Source organism: Zootoca vivipara, chromosome 13 (assembly GCF_965207765.1).
Source record: "Zootoca vivipara chromosome 13, rZooViv2.hap1.1, whole genome shotgun sequence".
NCBI lineage: Eukaryota > Metazoa > Chordata > Lepidosauria > Squamata > Lacertidae > Zootoca > Zootoca vivipara.
In genome coordinates, this window is record NC_142596.1 from 48,860,453 (window position 1) to 48,883,786 (window position 23,334).

General features: G+C 40.0%; 2 protein-coding genes across 6 annotated transcripts in view; one reads left to right on the forward strand and one right to left on the reverse strand.

Moving 5' to 3' along the window:
* The window catches only part of CHLSN (cholesin), a 133,771-nt gene that overhangs the window by 101,435 nt on the left and 9,002 nt on the right, over window positions 1-23,334 (reverse strand). The window lies entirely within an intron of this gene.
* GPER1 (G protein-coupled estrogen receptor 1) lies at window positions 9,466-10,888 on the forward strand. The gene has a single exon (XM_035131319.3). The coding sequence runs from the start codon at window positions 9,692-9,694 to the stop codon at window positions 10,760-10,762; it is 1,071 nt and encodes a 356-aa protein (XP_034987210.3). The 5' UTR covers window positions 9,466-9,691; the 3' UTR covers window positions 10,763-10,888.

Below are 23,334 nucleotides of genomic sequence, written 5' to 3' on the forward strand. Positions count from 1 at the left end.
GGATGGCCATATGTCATGGTCACTTTAGTTAAGATTCCCACATTGCAGGGGGGTAGACTAGAATTGGGCCCATTCCAATTATACAATTATATCATTCTGTAAGCGGTTGCATAAGGGGATTGCTATTTGCTGGAAGTGTGCAGTATATTCAAGACAGCCTAACTGCTGGGCAGTGGAAATGGAAAAGCCATATTCAGGGTGGGGTGGGACATGAATACAGGTTCTAAGCAGGACAGCTGTTCTGGGCTTGAGGTAAGTTAATTATTTCGGGTGCAGGCAGTGTTAAATACATAACAATGACCAACAACATGAAAGATTTAACATGAGAATGGTGCTATTGAGGATAATATGGTATAGTAAGATGAAATGTGTCCTTGTGATCATGGTGAATCACGCCTTTTTACATGTTTTGGAGAAAACTGAAATCATGTCAAAAGTCATAGCAAGCAAAAACCCAAATGCAAGGAGGACAGTAGTTCTTTCATTAAGATATGTAATAAATAACAGTCTAAGAGTTTCTTAACAGTAAATGAGATGAATGTAAGGCAAGGCATGAAAGATCTAACAGGGTGTTGGAGCCTTTTTCTTTTCATGCATAGAGAGCTTTATCTGCTGGTTCAAGGCTTACCTTGAAGCAGGGGGAGGCAACATGCTGCCCATCAATGCTGTGAATTCCAGCTCCCATAAACCCCAACCACCCTGGCTGATGGTCAGGAATTATGTGTCTTAGGGCAGGAAACTTTCTCTCCCATATGCTACTCTGTAAAGTGTCGTCTATGGTTATGGCACAATGTACAACATAATAATCATTATTAATAATGATAGTTTGATTTCTCATCAGGAACACTGGCTTATTCCAAATACTTCTGGAAATGAAAAGAGAAACGTATGTCCAAGGCAAACTATTGCTCTGGACTGTTTTTTGGTAATGACAAAGTGTATCTTTGTTTCACCAACTTCCTACAACAAAATCACACATCAACTACTGCCACAGGCTGGACTTTGGGATGTAGTAAACATATGTGCCAGGAAAGAACTCAGGGGATTCTCTGTCTGAGATAGCTCGCAAGAAAATATTTTAACATTGTGTGCTTATACATTGCAATCGTTGTTGGGGAAATGTTAGAAGGGATTTTGTAAGGAAGACACATCAGAGCCTTTCAACATCTATGCCAACTAATATTAGGGAGCTGAGGCTAAGGTCTGCCCTCACTACAACAGGACCTCCAAGTGTAACACTTTACCTGAATTGGGAAACAATGAAGCGTTGTTATTATGGAAGGTATTAAGCACGAACCCCACCCCTAGTGATCCCAGCCATTGATTTAAAAAAAACTTTTTTCCTATCTCTTCATCTGCATAGCCCTGCCCTGTGTTCCATTTCTTGATCCCACTAGAGTGTGACAGAATGCTAGAAGCTACAGTGGTACCTTGACTTACGAACGACTTGACAAGTGAATTTTTCGACTTATGAATGGGGGTTATGGCCGCACGCTTACGAATGTCTCGACATCCGGGAAAAAAACACGGTGGTTTTAGATAGGGATTTTTTGACTTACGAATTTTTAGATAGGGTTGCTTTGACTTACGAATTTTTCCGTTTCCAATGCATTCCTATGGGAAAACACATTTCCAATGGCGTTTTTCGACTTATGAAGGTGCCTTAGGAATGGATTAAATTCGTAAGTCGAGGCACCACTGTACTTTTTATGTATATATAAAGTTTATGATGATATGATCAACAAGAATCAAGAACTGTTTTTCAGCTATCAAAATGTGAACCAAATTCAAGTTTTCTCAATGCATATGGTTAATAAAGGTTTCTAAAAATATTTCAGCAGTCTAAATGATCTTCCAATTATTACATACCGTAATTCATTTTTATAGCAAGCACAAGTAGGATAATAGAAGCATTTTAGTGTGTGGATGTTTGTTCCAGTCATGGGGAAAAGCTGTCTACTTCTATTCAGATACAGTAGTGTTTTTTTTCCTGCAGCAATTAAGGAAATGTTATTATAGTAAACCATAAGCCAAATGGAAAATAACATCACCCATATCCGAAAAAAGATGAGTGAGAATTATTAGACTGAGTATACTGAAAGTATTCTAAGCCTGCATTAGCTCTTTACCCGGAGCCTGTGGAGATCTGATGTGCTTTTAATATCCCATTTTTCTGTAGTCTCTACATTATAAAAAAATAAATGGAAAGCTATGGTTTAAATTTCAGTAGGCTTGAAGAGGAACTATGACTGATACTTGTGGCAGAATCAAGTACATTGTTGTGTTCTACCCAAGAGATAAAAGCTAGGGCTGCAATGTTTAGTCAATTCATTCAGATTAATTTGTTTAAAAATTTAATCAGGAAATAGATTTCTAAAATTATCTTTTATATAACACCACAGACACTGCAAGTTCCATCAGAAGTAGCATTTTTCCTTCCACCTCATACAGGAGGGAATTAATAGGCTAAGGTGCTGTGACCTGAGGGATCCATTTCCAATGTCTAAAACCAAAGAAAGCATGCTTTTTTATTCCAAGTAATTATTCTTATTCATATGCAAATGAAAATTTTAATCTATTGGAATGCATTTGATTAATCCAACAATAAGAGCTCTAGTGCAGTCATAGGCAAACTCCAGCTCTTTGGATGTTTGGGACTACAATTCCCATCATCCCTAGCTAACAGGACCAGTGGTCAGGGATGATGGGGATTGTAGTCCCAAACATCTGGATGGCCGGAGTTTGCATATGCCTGCTCTAGTGGATCAAATGTAAAATACCATCTACTCCAGCATCTTGCTTCCCAGAGCAACCAACTAGCTGCTTCTAGGACAGGGATGGGAACCTCAGGCCCAGGGACCAAAAGGCCCATCAAGCCTCTTTTTCGGGGTGTCTGAACATACCTAGGCCATGGTCCTGCTTTGTGCCATCCCCAAGTGCCTTTGTCTGCGTAGAACAGGGGTCACCAACTATTTTGGATCCATGGGCAGATTTCAAATTTTGAGAGAGTGCTGTGGGCACCAGTCACAAAATGGCTGCCATTGGGCCATAGTATAACACAAAACTAGAGGGAGCACAGTCATGGTGAAGTTTTTCCTGTAATTGTGCTTCCATTCTATAAAAGGGTTAACTTGTTGAATGTCTGCCTGTCATACAACTGTTAAAGGCATAAGAACCCCGTTTTAGCCCAATGCCGACTCTAAACTGAAGCCTATGCTACCATCCTGTACCTAGTTACCTGGGAATAGGCCCCATTAAACACAAAGAGACTTTGTACGCTGGCTCCCTCGGCCAGTAAAGCGATATGAGCGCCGCAACCTCAGAGTCGTCCACGACTGGACCTAACGGTCAGGGGTCCCTTTACCTTAGTTAACAAGTGCTGATTCTTAGCTTCTATTAAGCTGGAGACATTGCCAAGCCTCTTTGAACAGTTTTCATATTTCGCCTTTGGGGATTGGAGGGGATTATTTAACATCTACCCACACTCAAGCAAGTAGTATCTGGGGGGGAAAGTCTACGCATTATCTGACCTCAAATGAACCCACCAAAGGAAAGACGCACCCTGATTTTGGGGGGGGGGGGAGAAAGAAGGGCAAACTACAAAGAATCCAAGGGATCTCATGTGACTGGAAAAGGTATGGGAAGGGGACTGGGGATCAGAGACCTGAGGATCAAAAGTGGTTAAAGACGCCAGCAAGGAAGGAAGGTATGGTCAACATCAGGGCCTGCTCCAGTAAATTAAACCCTTCCCCTATGGATCCAATGGACGCCATCCACCCTGTGGGAAGGCAGAAGAGAGTGAGGCAGGCAGGCAAACAGACAAAGGAAACATCAGGACTTACTCCAGTCAGACTGACTCCTCAACTCACAAGGCCAACTTTACATTTTTTTATTATTTGTTTTAGTATTTTGAAATTGTTAAGTCTTCTTGGGTGTCTTGGGAAAAAATGACTTATGAATACAATAACTAAATAACTCTTGCACACTCCAGCAACTAGTATTTAGCAGTATACTACCTCTGAACATGGAGGTTCCATATAGACGTCATGACTAATAGCCATTTATCTTACTCACTGTGTGAAAGGAATAGCCCAAAGAACCCAATAAATGCAAACACCGAGAAAATAAAATGAGCAGTTATATGTTCAATACAAGTCACAAATACACTGCTCTGTGATGTGAGGTTTACCACTGACTGCCCCTGCCTCCATGGAGCTGTTCTCCCCACTCCAGCATGTTACATTCAATGCTTCACGCATCACATGGAGGCAAATGTAAGTCTGCCATTGCATGCACTTATGACAGAAATCTGTAGCTAGTCCCACCACACCTGTTAAATGCTCAGAAAGTACGAGCACTAAAGCTTGGGTATTCGGAAACAAGGGTCATTCTCTGAAAATGTGAGGAAACATATGCCATATTGAACAGCAAGAGCTGTTACCTAGTCACAAATGGAACTCTGATAAATTGCTGCCGCTGACCTAATTTGACTCCATTTTACTATGTGGAGATACCAAATGCCAGCAAGTGGAATCTCAGCAACAGCAGAGATTCTGAGGTATGACAGGGGAGCCAGCGATGCCCATAGCAGTATGAATACTTAGCGTCTGTCTTGCTGGCTTCATAAAATATTGGCATGCAATAGAATAGAATACAGAGCACAATCACTGGATAACAATTGGCTTCTTAACCTGAAAAGCATACATACAGGTAGTTTTTTTAAAAACTGAGCTTAGAAAAGGTCACTCTGAGCATCAAGCATGAATAATAATAAAGAGATGCCATGTAGAGCAGGGGTAGTCAATGTGGTGCCCTCCAGATGTTTGAAATTATAGCTCCCTTGATACTTGCGCCCTAGCCATACTGGCTGAGGTTAATGGAAGTTGGAGCTCACATATTGAGGGCACCATGTTGGCTGTCCCTGATCCACACTGACATGTTACAAAATACTGAATAATTTAGTAAATGGTAAATCTCACGTTTGGTTTCTGACCAACAACCAGATTATACATACATACGTACGTAAGTACGTACGTACGTACGTAGCTACAGTTTAGAATAAAGGCTATCAACAGCCAGAAATAATGACCAAAACTGTGATTTCTGGGTTCTGCAGCAATGATTTTCAAACTGTGTCAAGCTTCTCTGAAATTCAGTCCCCCCCCCCGATATTCTCTGTGTAATGTGCAGCTGGTAGAAATGTTAACGGGAGCAAAAGTGAGGCCCAGCAAGCCAAGATGGTGCACAGAGAACACGCCCCATAACATCCCTCAGAATCTTCTACAATGCACAAAGATTCCACTGCAGACACATAGGGCTTATTTGGCAGAGAAGTGAACAAAGGAAAGGTTTGCTGAACAACCATGGTTCTAGAGCAGCCTATCCCAACCTGGTGTCCTTCAGAAACTGGACTCTAATTCCCATCGGTCCCAGCCAGCATGAATAATGCTTAGGGATAACGGGACTATATTCCACAATGTATGGTGGGCACCAGGTTGGGTAAGGCATTTCTGGGGCAGTGGAGAAATGCATTCAAGGTGAACTCCTCAAGTTCATTCACAACACGATCACATGATCACATCATGGAAACTCTGCAGTGTATTAAAATCATGCTGTATCCATATGTACAATGGTATTACTGAAGTACACTTAGGGTAGGTGTTAGTACTGGCAACTTATGCAGCAGCACTTTCAAGCATAGTTTCACAACCATGAGAGCTAGACAGTTTTTTTTGTTTTCTAAAATAAAAAAATTCTCAGAAAGCTGAACTTCTCACAAGTATACTGTGCTTTTTAAGCACTGTTTTAATATAATATAGGTCATTTATGATCCACAGAAATCCCAATTTTTTCCTCTATCTTAAAGGGGCCCCTGACCATCAGGTCCAGTCATGTCCGACTCTGGGGTTGCGGCGCTCAACTTGCTCTATAGGCCGAGGGAGCCGGCGTTTGTCCACAGACAGCTTTGTCATGTGGCCAGCATGACAAAGCTACTTCTGGCGAACCAGAGCAGCACACAGAAACACCGTTTACCTTCTCGCTGTAGCGGTCCCTATTTATCTACTTGCACTTTGGTGTGCTTTCAAACTGCTAGGTGGGCAGGAGCTGGGACCGAGCAACGGGAGCTCACCCCGTTGCAGGGATTCGAACCACCGACCTTCTGATCAGCAAGCCCTAGACTCTGTGTGCCCAACTGTGGCCAGGATCCAATAAGCTGCCATGGGCTTGGGAGGCATGCCCAGTGGAACTTTGAGCTTTCCCCTTTTAAACAGCATTTACCCCCTCCAACCTGGTGTAATATCCCTAACAAGCAGTTTGAATGAGGCATTGGGTGCTGCTGTTTAAGAAAGGAATGAGTATTTTATTCTTCCCCTCTCTCACACCATACACACACAGAGTAAAAAGTCTGCTGAGGACATGCACTATAGTCTTGTCCCTTCCACTGAGAAAACAGGATTTAACGTAGCTGTTCAAGACTTCTTTTCCCACAGTAAGCAGAGCAATTCTGGCAGCCACCAGGTGGTGTTTGTGCAGTTATCAACCAGCTTCCTTCAGCAGCAGATGAAGCTCAAGCCTCCACCTGCTGCATCACGATTTAGAAGCAGCACCGGCACATTGAATGTTATGATACAGCTAAGTTTGTTGCAGCAAAATGATAGCGAGGATGAACACCACAATGCCATATATCAAGATGGGGATACCTCTTGAGCTGACCGAAACATGCAAGCGATTAAGAAGGGAAAACAGGACTCACGAAAGAGGGTAGGAATATCTCACTCTAGTTATTAATGCATGTGTTAAAGAATCATTCTTCACTTTTGAGTTTTAATGTTTTTCTTTTAATTGCATTTGCTATATACTTGTACAGCCAAGGAATATCTCACTCTAGTTATTAAAGCATGTGTTAAAGAATCATTCTTCACTTTCGAGTTTTAATGTTTTTCTTTTAATTGCATTTGCTATATGCTTGTACTGCCAAGCAGTTGTACATGCTGAAGGTGCTTCTTCTAGCTGAATCTGTGAAATTGTGCTCAGTGTACTGGCATCTGAGTTTATTTTTGTATTTGAAGTAGGATCCCAAAAGCAAAAGAGGGATGAAAATAGGCAAATATCCCAAGTCTCTTGAAATATGTTTTTTTTATATAAAAAAATACAGATTGAACTGGCAAAGAGAAATAAACCAGCAGAAACAGAGTTAATTTTAGCCTTTAAAATGATGTCAGCTCAACAAAAACTGCAGAACTACAAGAATCTATAAAACTTTGTTATAGTGGTAAGACTTGCAGGAAGACCTGGATTTGTTGCTATAAACCATTTAAGTACAGTATCTTAAACAATCTTTTAAAAATATAGGTGTTTATTCAGTTCTAAATTAACTGTACCGATACACTACTGCCTTCAATTCAATCCAGAATAATCTGAATAGCACTAACTTTTATAATTGGTGGTGGTGATAGTGATGTAATTAAACATAAATTAGCCTAAAAACACATGATGGTAAGAACAATTTAAAATGATGAATGTTGTTGAAATCGTTTAGATTTCTTGCAAAACCCAGAGCATTATCAGAATGCCACTGATGCACTACTATTTAAAATATTGTTTTCCCTTCAATATTTCCATTGGCCTGCTTTTTAGTGATGTATAAAAGTGATTTATTCTACCTTGCAGAAACAATAATTATAAAGATTGGTAAGTTAAAAAAATAGCCGAGTTATTCTTAAATCCTCTACTGCCAAAATCAATTTTTTTTACAAGATTATGCATTTTTTCAAAAAGTAACTAATCTAAAAATATGTTGTCACAAGCCTCGTGGTAATTCAAAAACACAGTATTTTATTTTGGGCAAGTAAAAATAAATTTTCTTTCTGGAAATAAACATGACAAACCCCTTGAAATGACTTTAAGCATACAGTACCTTCATATAAAATAGGAAGAAATAAGACTAAGACCAGGCTAAGGCTGCAATCCAATGAACATTTACCTGGGAGTAAGTTCCACTGAATTCAACTCACGTCTGGATAGGCATGTATTTGGTCTCCAACAGCAACCGGCTACTTCTGGATATTCAAAACCGGCCACTTCTGGATATCCCCTCTGATGCATGTTCCCAGGATCTGGTACTCATGAGGTACACCACCTCAAAACTTGGGATTTTTTATTTTAAACTATTATGGCTAATCACTATTAATAAATGTATCCTTCCAGTTATTTTCTATAGAAATCTGAGGTGGTGACCATCACCACAGCTTCTGGTAGCAAATTTTGTAAGAATCAACTTATTAATGTCAATCAATTTAACTGGATGGAGAGAACTATTTGGAAAGGTATTCTGGTTACACTTTTCATGTTATAAAACTGTATCATGTTGCCACTGCCACCTTAATCCTCCACCTTCTATAATAAAAATAGCTTATCTTTAGTCTATTTTCATAGATTCTAAACCAGTTATTGTCTTCACCATCCCTTCAATAGCTTTTTCCAGATTAGGCAACCAGAGCTGCACACAGCATTCTACTACCAACTGCGCTGGAAGAGGTTAGGCTGATAGGTCTCAATAATCAAATGTATGTAATATTTCAATCTGGCTCAAAAATTAGGTCAGAGATATTTAGGCCAAACAGAGTTTACATCTTATTTACATGTGTTTCCACTTCCATATACTTAAAATGCTGTAAGAATCTTAGCTGCTCATGGCTTTTTGGCAATAAGGTTTACATAACCCAGTTCAAGATTATAATAATCTGTGGTAATCTGCTTTATTTTTATTTCCTTATAATTTTACAAATCATTTAACAACATAGATAGAAAAGGTAACTGCTTAAGAAATAAATATTCTTTTTCCAAAGACTTCTGTTATACCATTGAAAAGCAATTAAAATGTGCAGATCTATAAGAGCCTCTCTCTTTTTAAGCCTCTGTGACAAAAATAGAGTAAGAATCAGAAGGGTCCCATACTTTTCTTCTAGCTATCAGTTTTGCAGCCAAAGCATGTGCTGTGGGGGTTATATGTTAAGATTTCTATAATTATCTATGAAAGCAAAAAACATGACACAACAGAAAGTTGATCTTTTATTTCATCCAAAACTGGCTTTAGTCCTGATTTTTATCCTTTTCTCATAAGAGCAATGCCAAAAAGAGGTTTTACTCATTGCCACTATACAGATCCTAAAATGATCCCAAAAACATTTACACTGAACATGTACATTCATATATTTGTGGTTCATATAACTAAATTCACAAAGACAGCATCATGGATATACATGAACAGATGCTAAGGCCATTCATGTTAATAAATAATGAACACTTTCATTTTTACAGGAAGGAGATTAATTATTTTCTTTTTATTAATTGCAGATCAAACAAGATTCATTATTTGCTAAACTGAAGTAAACAGAACTATTATGATTCAGCATCTTTCAAATTGTAAGCAAGATTACAATAGAAGAAATATGTATACACCTGAAATCATCATTACTATACAAAAGTTCCTGTGTTATAGAATATATCAATTGATTCTTGCTTACCACTTTTCTTAAGGTACTGTAGAAATTCTGCAAGTCTTGACCTAAACTGATTCTGCCTTTGCAGATTACAAAATATGACTTCTACAGATCTCTTCGGATTCACCAGCCATTTAAGCACTTTGGTACTGAAGTCCTAAGCGATTTACCCAAGAGAGGCCCATACCATGGAAATTTTCACAGCATCCACATCTCAAGTACTTTGTAACAGCACATATTTTGAACGAAATGGATCATATCTGTGCAATGAAAACAAAACTGTCAGCCTCTCGGATAAATCAGAACACCAGCAATACATTATAGGTCTTTTCTTATCATGCCTTTACACAATATTCCTTTTTCCTATTGGCTTCGTAGGAAACATTCTTATTTTAGTGGTGAACATAAGTTTTCGTGAAAAGATGACTATTCCAGACTTGTATTTCATAAACCTTGCAGTAGCAGATCTCATTTTGGTGGCTGACTCTCTCATCGAAGTTTTTAATCTCGACGAAAAGTATTACGATATCACAATAATTTGTACTTTTATGTCATTGTTCCTTCAAATCAACATGTACAGCAGCATATTCTTCCTAACATGGATGAGTTTTGACAGATACATAGCACTAGCAAAAGTAATGAAGTCCAACTTATTTCGCACCATGGAACATGCCAGGTTAAGCTGTGGCCTCATCTGGTTGGCATCTATCTCGGCAGCACTAGTGCCCTTCACAGCTGTACATTTGCAACATGCTGGGGAGGTTTCCTTTTGCTTTGCGGATGTAGAAGAAATTCAGTGGCTAGAAATAACCTTAGGGTTTATCATCCCTTTTGCTATTATAGGCCTTTGTTATTCGTTAATTATAAGAGTCTTGATAAGAGCTCACAAGCACAGAAGTTTGCGGATACGCAGACAGAAAGCTCTTCGTATGATTTTTGTTGTTGTCCTTGTCTTCTTCATCTGCTGGCTTCCTGAAAATGTCTTCATAAGTGTGCAACTTCTTCAAAAGACAGAGCAAACCGCATCAAGGGGCCAATCTTTCAGACATAACTACCCCTTAACCGGACACATTGTGAACCTTGCAGCCTTCTCAAACAGCTGTTTGAATCCTCTTATCTACAGCTTCCTAGGTGAAACTTTCAGAGAGAAACTGAAATTGTATATTGAACAGAAAACCAAAGTCTCTGTTCTAAACCGGTTTTGTCATGCTACCCTGAAATCTGTTATTCCTGATAGCAATGAGCAATCAGAAGTTTAATTTAGCCTATATTTAAAGGTACCATAATGGAACTTGATCACAATGCTAATAGAAAAAGCATATACTTTGTCCCATGCACAAAGATTTGTACTATTTTTATGATGATATGTAAAAGATTACACATTACAGTACTCAAATCTGCATTTCATTAAGGTTAGAAACTAATAAAAGGCTCATGGGGGGGCAGTTGTATTTGCATACTTGTGAACAATACGGTAGCAGAAAAGTCTAAGGAAGAACGCAACATTAATAAGTGTATTATAGTTATTTTTCTGCCATGTTAGATGCCCTGAACAAAATACTGTAGTAAAACTGCAGTAAGAATAGGGAAATTCAATAGAACATATTGATACAGAAATGCAGTCACAGATATAGAGTCTCGTCGATTTTCCTTCCAAGAATATCAGCTTGCAAACCTGGTGAGGAAAACAGCTACAGTGCTGAAAGCATGGTACTGTATATTAATAGACACATACTGTTGCACAAACTATTAAGAAAATAGAAATTCAATCTAGATTTACAATGGACCTCTCTTTCTGGGTTGTTTCTTTTTTAATTATTAGAGTTAGCTATTAGGCTTTTATTACTTCCAAATCCCCCGAATCACCAAGAATCTTCCCTTTTAATAGTGGACTCAGGCAGTTGAGTGCTTATCAGCTTGCAAGTGAAACAGGGCCACCCAAAACTAAGGTAATGGTACATACTCAAGGGACTTCTCCAGTTATACAGAACTATAATACAAGTTTGCAGAAAGAAAGAATGGTATTTTTAAAAAACAATTCAAAATGGCTCAAAGGTTTGTGAACTTCCTTAACTCATGGAATGTAGATGACAGTTATGCCTACAGAGATAAGAAATATTCTATTACTCATCCTGTTACCTGAAGATGAAATTTCCATGACCACATTTAACATGAAAGACAGGAGTTCCTGTGTATTCGCTATGCTTTAGTTGTGGGGGCAAATGATGCATAACCCCCACTGTGCTAAACCTTATGGTTTTTCTCTATGGGTAGATTTCACTTCCACCTCAGGAGACAAAGGAAAAGTTCTAAAAGAACCAGCTACATGGGCGGGGTATAAATATTAGACAGACTGTGAGTGAGCTGAGACACAAAATGTTAGCATGCCAGTTGAGGGTGGGGGAAGGAAAATGGATTCCAGGAGAAAAGTGGGAAATTACTAGCTCAATGTAGCCTGTAGTAAGTATTCTGGAAGGGTATGCATGCCATCAGTTTAAAACAGAAAATATTTCTCTTCCTGCACTATATAGGAATGTTTCCAAGAAAAGGAAAACGAACACATTTTCCAGTTCCACTCTTCAGAACACCCGCACTATACAGCAATTAAATGCTTAAGATCACCCTGAGCTGTCTAGTGCTTTATAGGGTATCAAAGAAAGGCCAAGTGGGTAGGTGTTTTGTTTCACTTTTCTTCTACTGAAACTCTCCCAGGTGTCAAATACCACTACACATCTTTTGGTCCAAGCAACCTGGAGCCCTGAACTCTTCTTACAGTGTGGGGAAAGACACTGCTACCGGTAGTGGGTCTGATATCCACTAACTCGAATCAACTTTTCCCCCCAGAATACTTGGATCCTGGGCATGTTCAAGCAATATTCACTCTCAATACCTGCATTCACACTGCAATCAGGAGATTCAATGGGTAACTGGCTTCCTCTCCCACCTCCCTTCCCATTCATAAAATAGAATTTGCTTTTATTTCACTTTCACCTTTCTTTAATTTTATTTACTATACAATACCTTGAAAATAAGGGACCCAGGTGGCGCTGTGGTTAAACCACTGAGCCTAGGGCTTGCTGATCAGAAGGTCAGCGGTTCGAATCCCTGTGACGGTGTGAGCTTCCATTGCTTGGTCCCAGCTCCTGCCAACCTAGCAGTTCGAAAGCACGTCAAAATGCAAGTAGATAAATAGGTACCACTACAGCGGGAAGGTAAACGGCGTTTCCATGTGCTGCTCTGGTTCGCCAGAAGCGGCTTTGTCATGCTGGCCACATGACCTGGAAGCTATACGCCGGCTCCCTCGGCCAATAATGCGAGATGAGCGCGCAACCCCAGAGTCGGTCACGACTGGACCTAATGGTCAGGGGTCCCCTTTACCCTTTACCTTGAAAATAACAAATATTATTTCTTATATAGAATGTATCTCATGAACTGCAATTTATTGCAGGTTCTCCCTAATTCTCTTATCTAAAATCTTTCATCATGGTATCAGAGAAAGATGACACTTCCAATAAATAAGGCACTGCCAAATTTAGAAATTGCACTCTATATGCAAGGAGGGGAGGAGGTATACATGCACAAGGAGGGCTATCATCTAAACTGGCTCAGAGACTGGACAGTCAGAATCAAAGAGACCTTTCCTATATGGATATTAACGTCTATTTGTAAAGACAATTTGCATACTATGATGATTTCAGCATTTCCTGCCAGGATGGAGAAAATTTTGCTTCTTACTGGACTTGACTACGGGAAAAGAAATTTGAGTTTAAGGGAAAAGTGGACCTTGGCTGACCCTTGACTGCCTCCTTTGGGCTTAGCTCCCTAGACTTCAACCTCCTCATACTTGTCACTAACAGGCTGCAAGGTCTTGAGAACTTTGGAAAGCAACATGGAGAAAGTATTGGAAAGCTACTTTGGAGTGTGGAAAAATAAATCCTTGTACATCCATGTTTAGTATGCTATAGTTCCTTTTCAAGCTATGTTAAAGATAATCACGGACATACTGCACTAAACTAGGTAATGTTCCTATTATTGGAGGGGGTCTGCCTCTTCTGCTGATCATACCCTTGAATACAGGCTAGGCACAGAACTAAATTCTGATTGCATTTCAGAGCTTCAAAAGATTATCTTTCCTATGTGATTGACTTTCAATCCCTTCTATGAAGTGCTCTGTACCCTCCAGAATTGTGCTATATTATGACCTCCACACAGATCTCACAGAAGACATGCTCTGCCTGCTGCAGGACAGGAAGACTTAGATCCTGACTAGGGCTGTGGCACATAGCTAACAAAAAAGCAAAAAGTTTCACTACAAATTTCCAAGATGTAGTTTCATGTTTTTTAAAAATCTAAATATATAAAGCTTCCCATGGAGCCAGTAATTCAAGGAGACTAACATGTTGGGATCCAGGAGCTGCATATCAGCAGCAGGTATGGTCAACCCCAGTCTCACATGCACATACAGGACACACACAGAAGATCAGAGAGTCACTTGCAGCTGATCCAGGCCAAGCAGGTATAATCCTGAGTAGTAAACTGAATGATTACTATGGAGTGTATGGAGTGTTAGGAGAGGGGGTAATACCGGTAGCTCTGGTACGGAACACATCGTCCTCCTTCTGGGCTAGTTTCTCCACCTTTGGTCCCTATCCTGCGATCAGCTCTCACCTGTGGCTCCTAGAAGCTTTCAGCATGCAACAGCAGCCACAACCCAGCAATGGCTTCAACTGGCCAGCTAAACCAGGTGAGGGTAGCCAATGGGTCTCAAACACTCCATGACTTAGGGACTTCCCCTGTATGTAAAGAAAGGCTCTGGCGGATTGAGCAGACGAGACCAATACTGGGTCTAATGGCAAAGAAGGCAATTTCTACACGTACTGTAGAGGCAAGTGAGGGGCAGATGGGGCTTGTCAATCTATGAAGGTAGCCCACCTGGGAGAAGGAAAACTCTGATCCTAAACCTCTGCTGCCTTGCGGAATATCTTTGGGAGGAGAAAGGGCTAGGGAGTAAACCCTACACAAATCCAAAGTGGAATCCCTAAGATGGCTGGAGGGCACCTTGTATGCCACCTTCCGGCAACTCCAGCAGCTCAGCTGGTGTCAAATGTATTGCTCTGCTTTCCTTAGGACAACATCAGCAAGGATGAGAGTGGGGTCTTGTTTTCTGGGCAGCCCTGAGAGCTCCATAAACACAGCACAGGTGTATGCTACGGTGACATCACTTCAGTGCTGCTAATGCAGCAGTTAGTCTTCACCCCCAGAGGCACACTCCATTGTCCCTTGACACAGACAAGTGCCAACAATCTGAATGAGTGTCCCAAGTAAGAGCACAAGAAACAATACTTTTTAAAAAGTTTATGAAGCTTTTCGTTGTTGCCGGTAAGATTTTAAACTAAGGGTGCACTAAACACTAAAAGCTTAGTGAGAATTTAAAATAAAGCAATCAATAAATATTTGTTGCCTAATTTACAGACCCTTTGTTATATTTTTGTGGGTACAAATGAATTCCTAAGTAGAAGATACATTGTAAAACATGCAAAGGCATAGGCTCAATCCCTCCCAGATCACCATTTCAGATATATTTTTACATGTATATGCATTATCTAATTTGCAGTTTCATACAATCAGTTCTGCAGCAGGGCTAGTAGACTAACTTGAACAAAGAAGACCCCCACCCAAATCTTTCTAGGAATTTACTAGGAGTAAACCAGTAACATGCCATGAATTTTCCAGGTGGGCTCAGGTGAGCTACAATCCTTTAAGTCAATCCTTTGAGTTTCAGCACCCTAAAACTGATATATGAGTAATAATGCTGCAGGGATGTTGTAAAGGTGTGAAGCATTAGAACGGTCTAAAAGGATATATTATTATTGCTATTATTTAGTTTATTTAAAAATTGCTTCCTATGAAGCATCTCAAAGTAATTTCACTTTAATACAATAAATAAAAAGTTAAAAGAATTTCAAATGAATTCAGAAATGAACTGGGATTGGGGGGGGGGAGTCCACTTAGTAGGCTTATGGAAAGAAGAAAGTATTCAACAGACACAGAAAATACATTAAAGACAGTGTCTGTCTGATATGAAACAGAAAAAAAGTAGGTGCTGTCACACTTAAAGACTTGGTTGCAATATGGTTCAGAAAGGACCTTCTAATAATATGGTACCTGTAGGTCAGCGTTTCTCAACCGCTGTTCCGCGGCACACTAGTGTGCCGCGAGACGCTGGCTGGTGTGCCGCGACGTGTGGCGACGAGAAGGGCGATTTGCATTGTCACGTGCCTGGCGGCCGCCAATAAATATCGCTAACCCGCTGGAAAATAAGCCGGCTGGGTCACGACGCGGAGCGAGCGCAGCTCTCAACAGCCACCACCACGGGAGAGTGGTTTTAGACAAACTTAAAGAAGCTGGCTGGATGAGCTCAACCTGAAACTTGCTGAGCAAAGGATTGTGCTGGCAGAGAAATCAGCGGCTTGTGAAGCCTTATTACAGGAGATTGCAACCAACACAGCAATTGGCAAGTGTTTCTTACAGTCATAATTATATAGTCAATATAGGGCGGCACAGAGTTAACTTTTTAAACTTTTTTAATGGTGGTGTGCCTCATGATTTTTTTCATGGAACAAGTGTGCCTTGGCCCAAAAAAGGTTGAGAAACACTGCTGTAGGTTACCCTCTTCTAAATAATGCAGTGATATGATGTATATATAAGCAATGAAACAGTATCCTTGTCATGTCTCAAGCTATATAGGACTTTGAACACCAATGCCAGCACCTTGAACTTGGCTTGGCACCTAATCGGCAACTGATACAATTAGGTATTTCAGCAATATGATGCTGATATGCTGCCCCAGAGAGCCACTGAGCTGTTGCATTTTGCCCTAGCTGCAGCTTCTGGGTTAATCTCCAGGACAGCTCCACATGGAGTGCATTGCAGTCTTCGATGCCTGCTGAAGACATTCTTATTTAGACAAGCCTACCCACATGTTTAGAAATTGTGTAGAAGTTTAATTGCATTTTAGTCTATTTTATTGCAATTTTAACCTGTGTGTTTTAAATTACAGTTGTAAAAATGTTAGTTATAACTTTTTAAATGAAATATATATACCGTAATCTGGAATTTACCAATGCATGGACAACAGTGACCAGGCTATTCTGATCCAGAAATGGCAATAATAGCTGTCTTACCAGCTGAAGCTGCTATAAGGCACTTATGGCCACTGAGGTCACCTGGAGAGAGGGATCCAAAAGCACCCTGAGACAATGTACCTGCTCCATCCAAAGTAGTCAATTGGCCAATTATCTGGACCCAGGAAGCACTCGCCAATGGTGCTGATTCAGATGTTACAGAGAAATAAAATTAGGGATTACCTACCCAAATATCCTAATGACTACTCCCAATGGCTTCATGTAGATGTTAAATAGCACCGGAGGCAAAATGGTACCTTCTGGTGTGGTGCCCATAGCTGCCAAGTTATCCCTTTTTTTAAGGGATTTTCCCTTATGCTGAATAGGCTTCCTCGCGAGAAAAGGGAAAACTTGGCAGCTATGGTGGTGCCCCACAGCATAACTGCCAGGGGGTCAAGAGATCATTACCTAATTCTATTCGCTGAAATCAACTATGACAATAGGACCAGAACGACTGTAAAGTAGTGCCCTAGTCAGTTCAGGAGGATATGAAGGTCAATGGTATCAAAAGATGGTGACAGATCAAGAAAGTATAACAAGGTTGCAATCATAGAATCATAGAGTTGGAAGAGACCACAAGGGCCATCCAGTCCAACCCCCTGCCAAGCAGGAAACACAATCAAAGCATTCTTGACATATGCCTGTCAAGCCTCTGCTTAAAGACCTCCAAAGAGGGAGACTCCACCACACTCCCTGGTAGCAAATTCCACTGCCAAACAGCTCTTACTGTCAGGAAGTTCTTCCTAATGTCCTAGTAGTCCAAGTCTTAACCACTGCACCACATTGGCTCTCCAGGAACTAAAGCAGGAGGGTTCTTTAAATCCTGCCTTTCAAAAATGCTCCCATTTGATTCCCCACCCCCTCTGTATTATGCTGGATCTAATGTGTTTATTGTCATGAGGTGCTTTTGAGTTTCACTTTGTTTTTTAAAAAGGCAACAAATAAGTTTTGTCCATCTTCTGATAGAAAGGTAATTTATCAGGGCAACCAAGGCTTATTCAGTCCAATAACTAGACCTGACCCCAGCTGGATTAGAACAGGTAAAGATATGAAAGCTAAGTGTTGCTGCTTCTTTTCTTATCAAGTAGAAGGCAACCTTTCAACTTTTGTGGGAAAGTCATAAGCATCTGTACAGTTGCTGAAAAAATGATGTATTTAGCTGATTTTGCCTGGAATCTTTCCAGTATTATGAGGAGTAAAAGTTAAAACAACAGCATGCTCTCTTCTCCCACCCACAGTTATAGCTGTTTGTGGAACACTTGAAAGTCGTCAGAACAGAGTGTGTTGGTCAACAGAGGGTAACAAGAACACAATAATTTTATAGTGAAACCAAGTTCCAACAATATTAAAAACTCACTTATACACAACACGACTGCTATTGCTAATGCAAAGATACTACATGGTTGTGAATGAGGTAGCAAAGCTACGTCTGCAACTTGGAAGAACAGCAAGGAAAGTAGCCCATGAGAAAATCTCTGTGCAAAAAGATGCCTGAAGTTGTGGAAAGTCTGGTATGTGGGATGTCATTCAAAGTCAGCCTTTTGGCACTCAAGCAACAAAACAAGCATGCAATGACATTTGATGCCACTTGAAAGCAACACAAAGTAGAAACATTCAGAATGTCAAGCGACCAGCTAAATGAAGCTACTACTAGTTTTTGAACACTTATCCATGAGGACAACCAACAGTTATTTATATATGGTTTTCACTCTGAAGCAAAACTAATTAAGGGAATTTACCCATGTATAATAAAAGCAAAGGGCACTGTTTGTGGAGCCAATAAGCAGCCAACAATAGATGCCAGAGGCAATGTTTTATATAGTATCTAAGGTGACCTCTCAGAGTGTTAAAAGCCTGCAGCCAAATCAATGAAATCTGTATAAATGGGTAATGACCTCTGTTAACGCAGATAAACAGCATCTTTTTACTGGAAGGTAAAAAGTATGCATTGATTTTGCAGTCAGGCTGACATGTTCTCCAATGCATCCACTGACTGAATATCAGCTTGTAACTTCTATTGCCTGCTATAGTGAGAGTAAATGTGAGAGTAATAATAGGTCTATCTTTGTCTTCAATGTAGCAAGTATAAACTACGAAGCAACAATTTCTCCATTTCACAAGTATGCTAAATGGGTGTAAGACTGAGATCTCAAGTTACAATGCCAGCAAGGTTTCAATCATATCATTTATGACCTAAGATGCATTTCAACATGGAAGATTCTGGCCTTGAGATTAAGAACATATGATAACAATTGGCCTAGCTATCCAGTATGGTTTACTACCTGAGAATCTTCAACTAGAGAGGTCAAGAACTGAGCATAAGACGATGTCCATGCAAAGCAGGTGCTCTGTCCCTGAACTACATATACTCTCCACTTATCTAAATTTAGACTGATTCTAAATGTGTTCCCATTTAAATAATACTACTTAAGGATCAAACATATATGATAAACAGTTCAGCCCTTTATTTTACACTTCACTATCGTTTCTCCTTTCCTCACCTAGGGATATAGCAATGCTAGAGGCTAAGAATAAACATCAATCTGCTGAGCCAGCTACCCTAGGTGGCAACAGAGGAAGCTGCCAGCTCTGTTCTGTTCTGAAGAACTGAAACAGCACAGTTTCATCTTATTAGCTCTTGGAGGCTGTTCTGACTTACTACAAGCAATTCTTATGAATTCTAAAGTATTATTTGGGATGATAATAAGAACCACAATTAAGGAGTGCCAATGCAATGCTTCTCCTCAAAATTCCAGATTTTTAAACCAGTCTCGTTTACTTTTGATGCTATCATATTTCATAGGAGTTTTTATTATCGAGACTGTAAAAAAATAGCTTTTTCCTTTCCAGATCCCTTATACATTCATATCTCTCCCCCTCTTAAAATGCATCTCCCCTTTTAAGAAATGTAGGAATAGATTTAAAAGCAGCTAAGGTTGGCCAGTCAAATATTGTCACTGATCAAAAACTGTCTGGTACTCCAAGAATGTGAGAGTGGGGCTTGTGCAACTTCTGCTATTATTATCATCATAGAATTGTATACTTGGAAGGGACATGAGCGTCATCTAGTCCAACCCCCTGCAATGCAGATATCTCAACTAAAGCATTCATGATTGATGACCATCCAACCTCTGCTTTAAAAACTCCAAGGAAGAAGACTCCACCATCTTCCAAAGAAGTCCATTCCACGGCTAAACATCTACGGTATTACTGTCAGAAAGTTCTTCCTGATGTTAAGTTGGAATCTCCTTTCTTGTAATTTGAATCCATTGGTTCGGGTCTACCCTCCCTAGCAGAAGAAAAAAAGCTTGCTCCATCCTCCATGTGACAGCCCATTAGATATGTGAAGATGGCTATTATATCTTCTTTCAGTCTCCTTTTTACCAGGCTAAACATACCCAGTTCTCTCAACTGTTCCTCTGCATAAGGCAGAGCCAGAGCTACTTCTTGGTCTGAGGCTAACTTTGGGTGTGCCTATCAAGACTGACTGCTATTTCCTCCTCCTATGTCCACTAATGTTTCTATGGGCTTTTGGCTCTGAAGAGTCCAGCATGCTTCCTGGCTCCCAAAAGAAGGAATCTTGATTTTGAGCCTCTTGACTACTAAAATCTGTTAAGAAAAGTAAGCATTCCGTCCTGCTCTAAAAATGAACTTGTGTTCAACTTAAGGAACGGTTTTATATCCTTATGCAACTTTTATGCCAATTCTAGGTTGCTTTTTCTTTCCTAAAATAAATCTTTTGGTTAAATGTCACATGTCTTATATTTAGAGATTCAAAAGATTTCACATACCTTCCTATATGAGACTACTTGTTCAAACTGTAAACTGAACTCTATGATCATTTAAGGTATATGAGAGCCACAGACCCAGAGCAGAAACTGAAAGAACCTTGACATTTTTTTCCTCATAGCTGTTTCTTGGACATCCAGAACCCCCAACCGACCAATACAGTGGTACCACGGGTTACAGACGCTTTAGGTTACAGACTCTACTAACCCAGAAATAGTACCTCAGGTGAAGAACTTTGCTTCAGGATGAGAACAGAAATCGTGCGGTGGCGGCGCAGTGGCAGCAGGAGGCCCCATTAGCTAAAGTGGTACCTCAGGTTAAGAACAGTTTCAGGTTAAGAACGGACCTCCAGAATGAATTAAGTTCTTAACCCGAGGTACCACTGTACTTGATGGCTGCTGCTAAGGGTTTAGATAGTAATGGTAAAGAAAGTGTAAGATAATTCACAAGAGTAACTGCTGAATGTCTGAAAGGCAGCATTCAATCACCAGTTATAATAAAATGTATTTGAAAACTTGGCAGCAAAACTTGGCAGTTGCCTTTTTCTCTCAAAGGCAACAACAATACAATGGGCTGTTTTCTGGATGCAAACCTCACTTAAGCTGGAAAAGCTTAAGTGAAGTTTGCATCCAGGTTTGCATATAGCCTTTGAATTTAAGTAATTCAATTCTGGCTGACTGCATCATTGTATTTTTATCTTTATTTTGGCCACCTTGTACCTTCCCCTCCCTAGAGAAACGTGGGCTATGGTAGTTTTAAATAAATAAAAACATGTATATAAAGTGGCAGTGTTTAACTGACTAATTTCCAGGGATTTAAAAAATGGATGCACTATCATGTCTAGCACAAAAAGGGAACTACATTTCTCACCCCATCTCCCTATACTTTGATCTTAGGTTGAAGAAAGAAACCAAAACTACAGCACAAAATTTATATAGATGCTGCTGCATTCTGTTGGTTAATGCCCAATGAAGAATTCTTAACCTTTTGAAACCCTGCTAAATAGTACACAAAATATTGTGTTTATACCAGAAACAGTTGGAGATGCAAGCTTTTTGCCTGGGAAAACCATTTTCAAAGTAGGAGCTGTTTTCCCAGCTGTGAATATGCTTTCCTGGGAAATTTGTTCAGCCCATTACAAAAATATTCAAAGGAATGCAAAATTATTCATTCTTATCTGTGCATACAAATATTTCAAACACATTTTTGTACATTTTCTTGAATTTGCTGTCATGACAGAATACTTCATTAATAGCAAAGCAACAACAAATAAATGTGTTGCCAATTTAGGTACCAAATTAATCCAGATTCCCCCATGACTAACTTAAATCTTGTTCACAGAAAGCAGGTTCCCTCATATATGGTGTTCAGATGGTTCCAAGGTTTTAAGAAAGTTGAATTTACTCCTACAGACAGCCATTTAACATGGGATAAATAGCAGATTACTAAAGATGTTGGTTCACAACCCAAATATTCATTCAGTTCCTTTAAAGACTACCAATAAAGCAGCCCCAGCTATTCCCATTCTTTCCCCCAATGCTTCCCCCATCTGCTTCTTCCATTTATTTCAGGGGTCCCCAAACTAAGGCCTGGGGGCTGGATGTGGCCCAATTGCCTTCTAAATCCAGCCCACAGATGGTCCAGGAATCAGCATGCTTTTACATGAGTAGAATGTGTCCTTTTATTTAAAATGCATCTCTGGGTTATTTGTGGGGCATAGGAATTCGTTCATAATTTTTTTCAAAATATAGTCCGGCCCCCCACAAGGTATGAGGGACAGTGGACCGGCCCCCTGCTGAAAAAGTTTGCTAACCCCTGATTTATTTCAATGAAAACGTGGAGATTCAATCCATGGAAGATGTGGGTGGACACACACAAAAAATGCTTGATCTTAGTGAAAAATGTAAGAATACTTGAGATACCGAATAGAATGAGTGCAATATATGAATTATGTCTACTGCAAGTATTTGCCTTTTGTTTTCCTTTTCATCAAGACTAAGGGAGCATAACATAATTACAAGAAGAACAAAACCATATAAAACTTTTCTGCCACTGTTAACAGGATGCTCTCAAATAATTTATTATTTTAAGAAGACACAGAGATATACAACACCCAAACCACTTAGGGTATTTAGATCACAAGCTATACGTACAACCCTTTAGGGCAGGCATAGGCAAACTCGCCCCTCCAGATGTTTTGGGACTACCACTCCCATCATCCCTGACCACTGGTCCTGTTAGCTAGGGATGATGGGAGTGGTAGTCCCAAAACATCTGGAGGGCTGAATTTGCCTATGCCTGCTTTAGGGCAATATCCGATTTTCATGATACATATCTACGGCAATATATCACCTGCTAAATATCACACTATCTTGATATATCACTATATATATATATATATATATATATATATATATATATATATATATATACATACACACACACACACACACACACACACACACACACAGTGGTGGGGGGCCTTACTAGGCCTCCCTGTGCGGCAGAGGGTGCGCCATGCTTCCCTGTAGCAAGTCTTGACAAGGCTCCCTGTGGCAGTGGAGGGCCTTAAAATGTAAAGAAGTAGATTTTTAAAAAAAAATTAAATAAACTTCTATATACAGTGGTACCTTGGTTCTTGAACTTACGGTAATCCATTCCGGAAGTAATTCGACTCTGAGTTCGAAACTGTTCGGAAACCCAAGGCGTGGCTTCTGATTCACTGCAAGAGCTTCATGCGACTCAAGCAGAAGCCGCATCGGACATTTGGCTTCCGAAAAACCTTCACAAACCAGAACACTTACTTCTGGGTTTTTTTCAGGAGCCAAGCTGTTCAAGGACCAAGGTACCACTGTAAT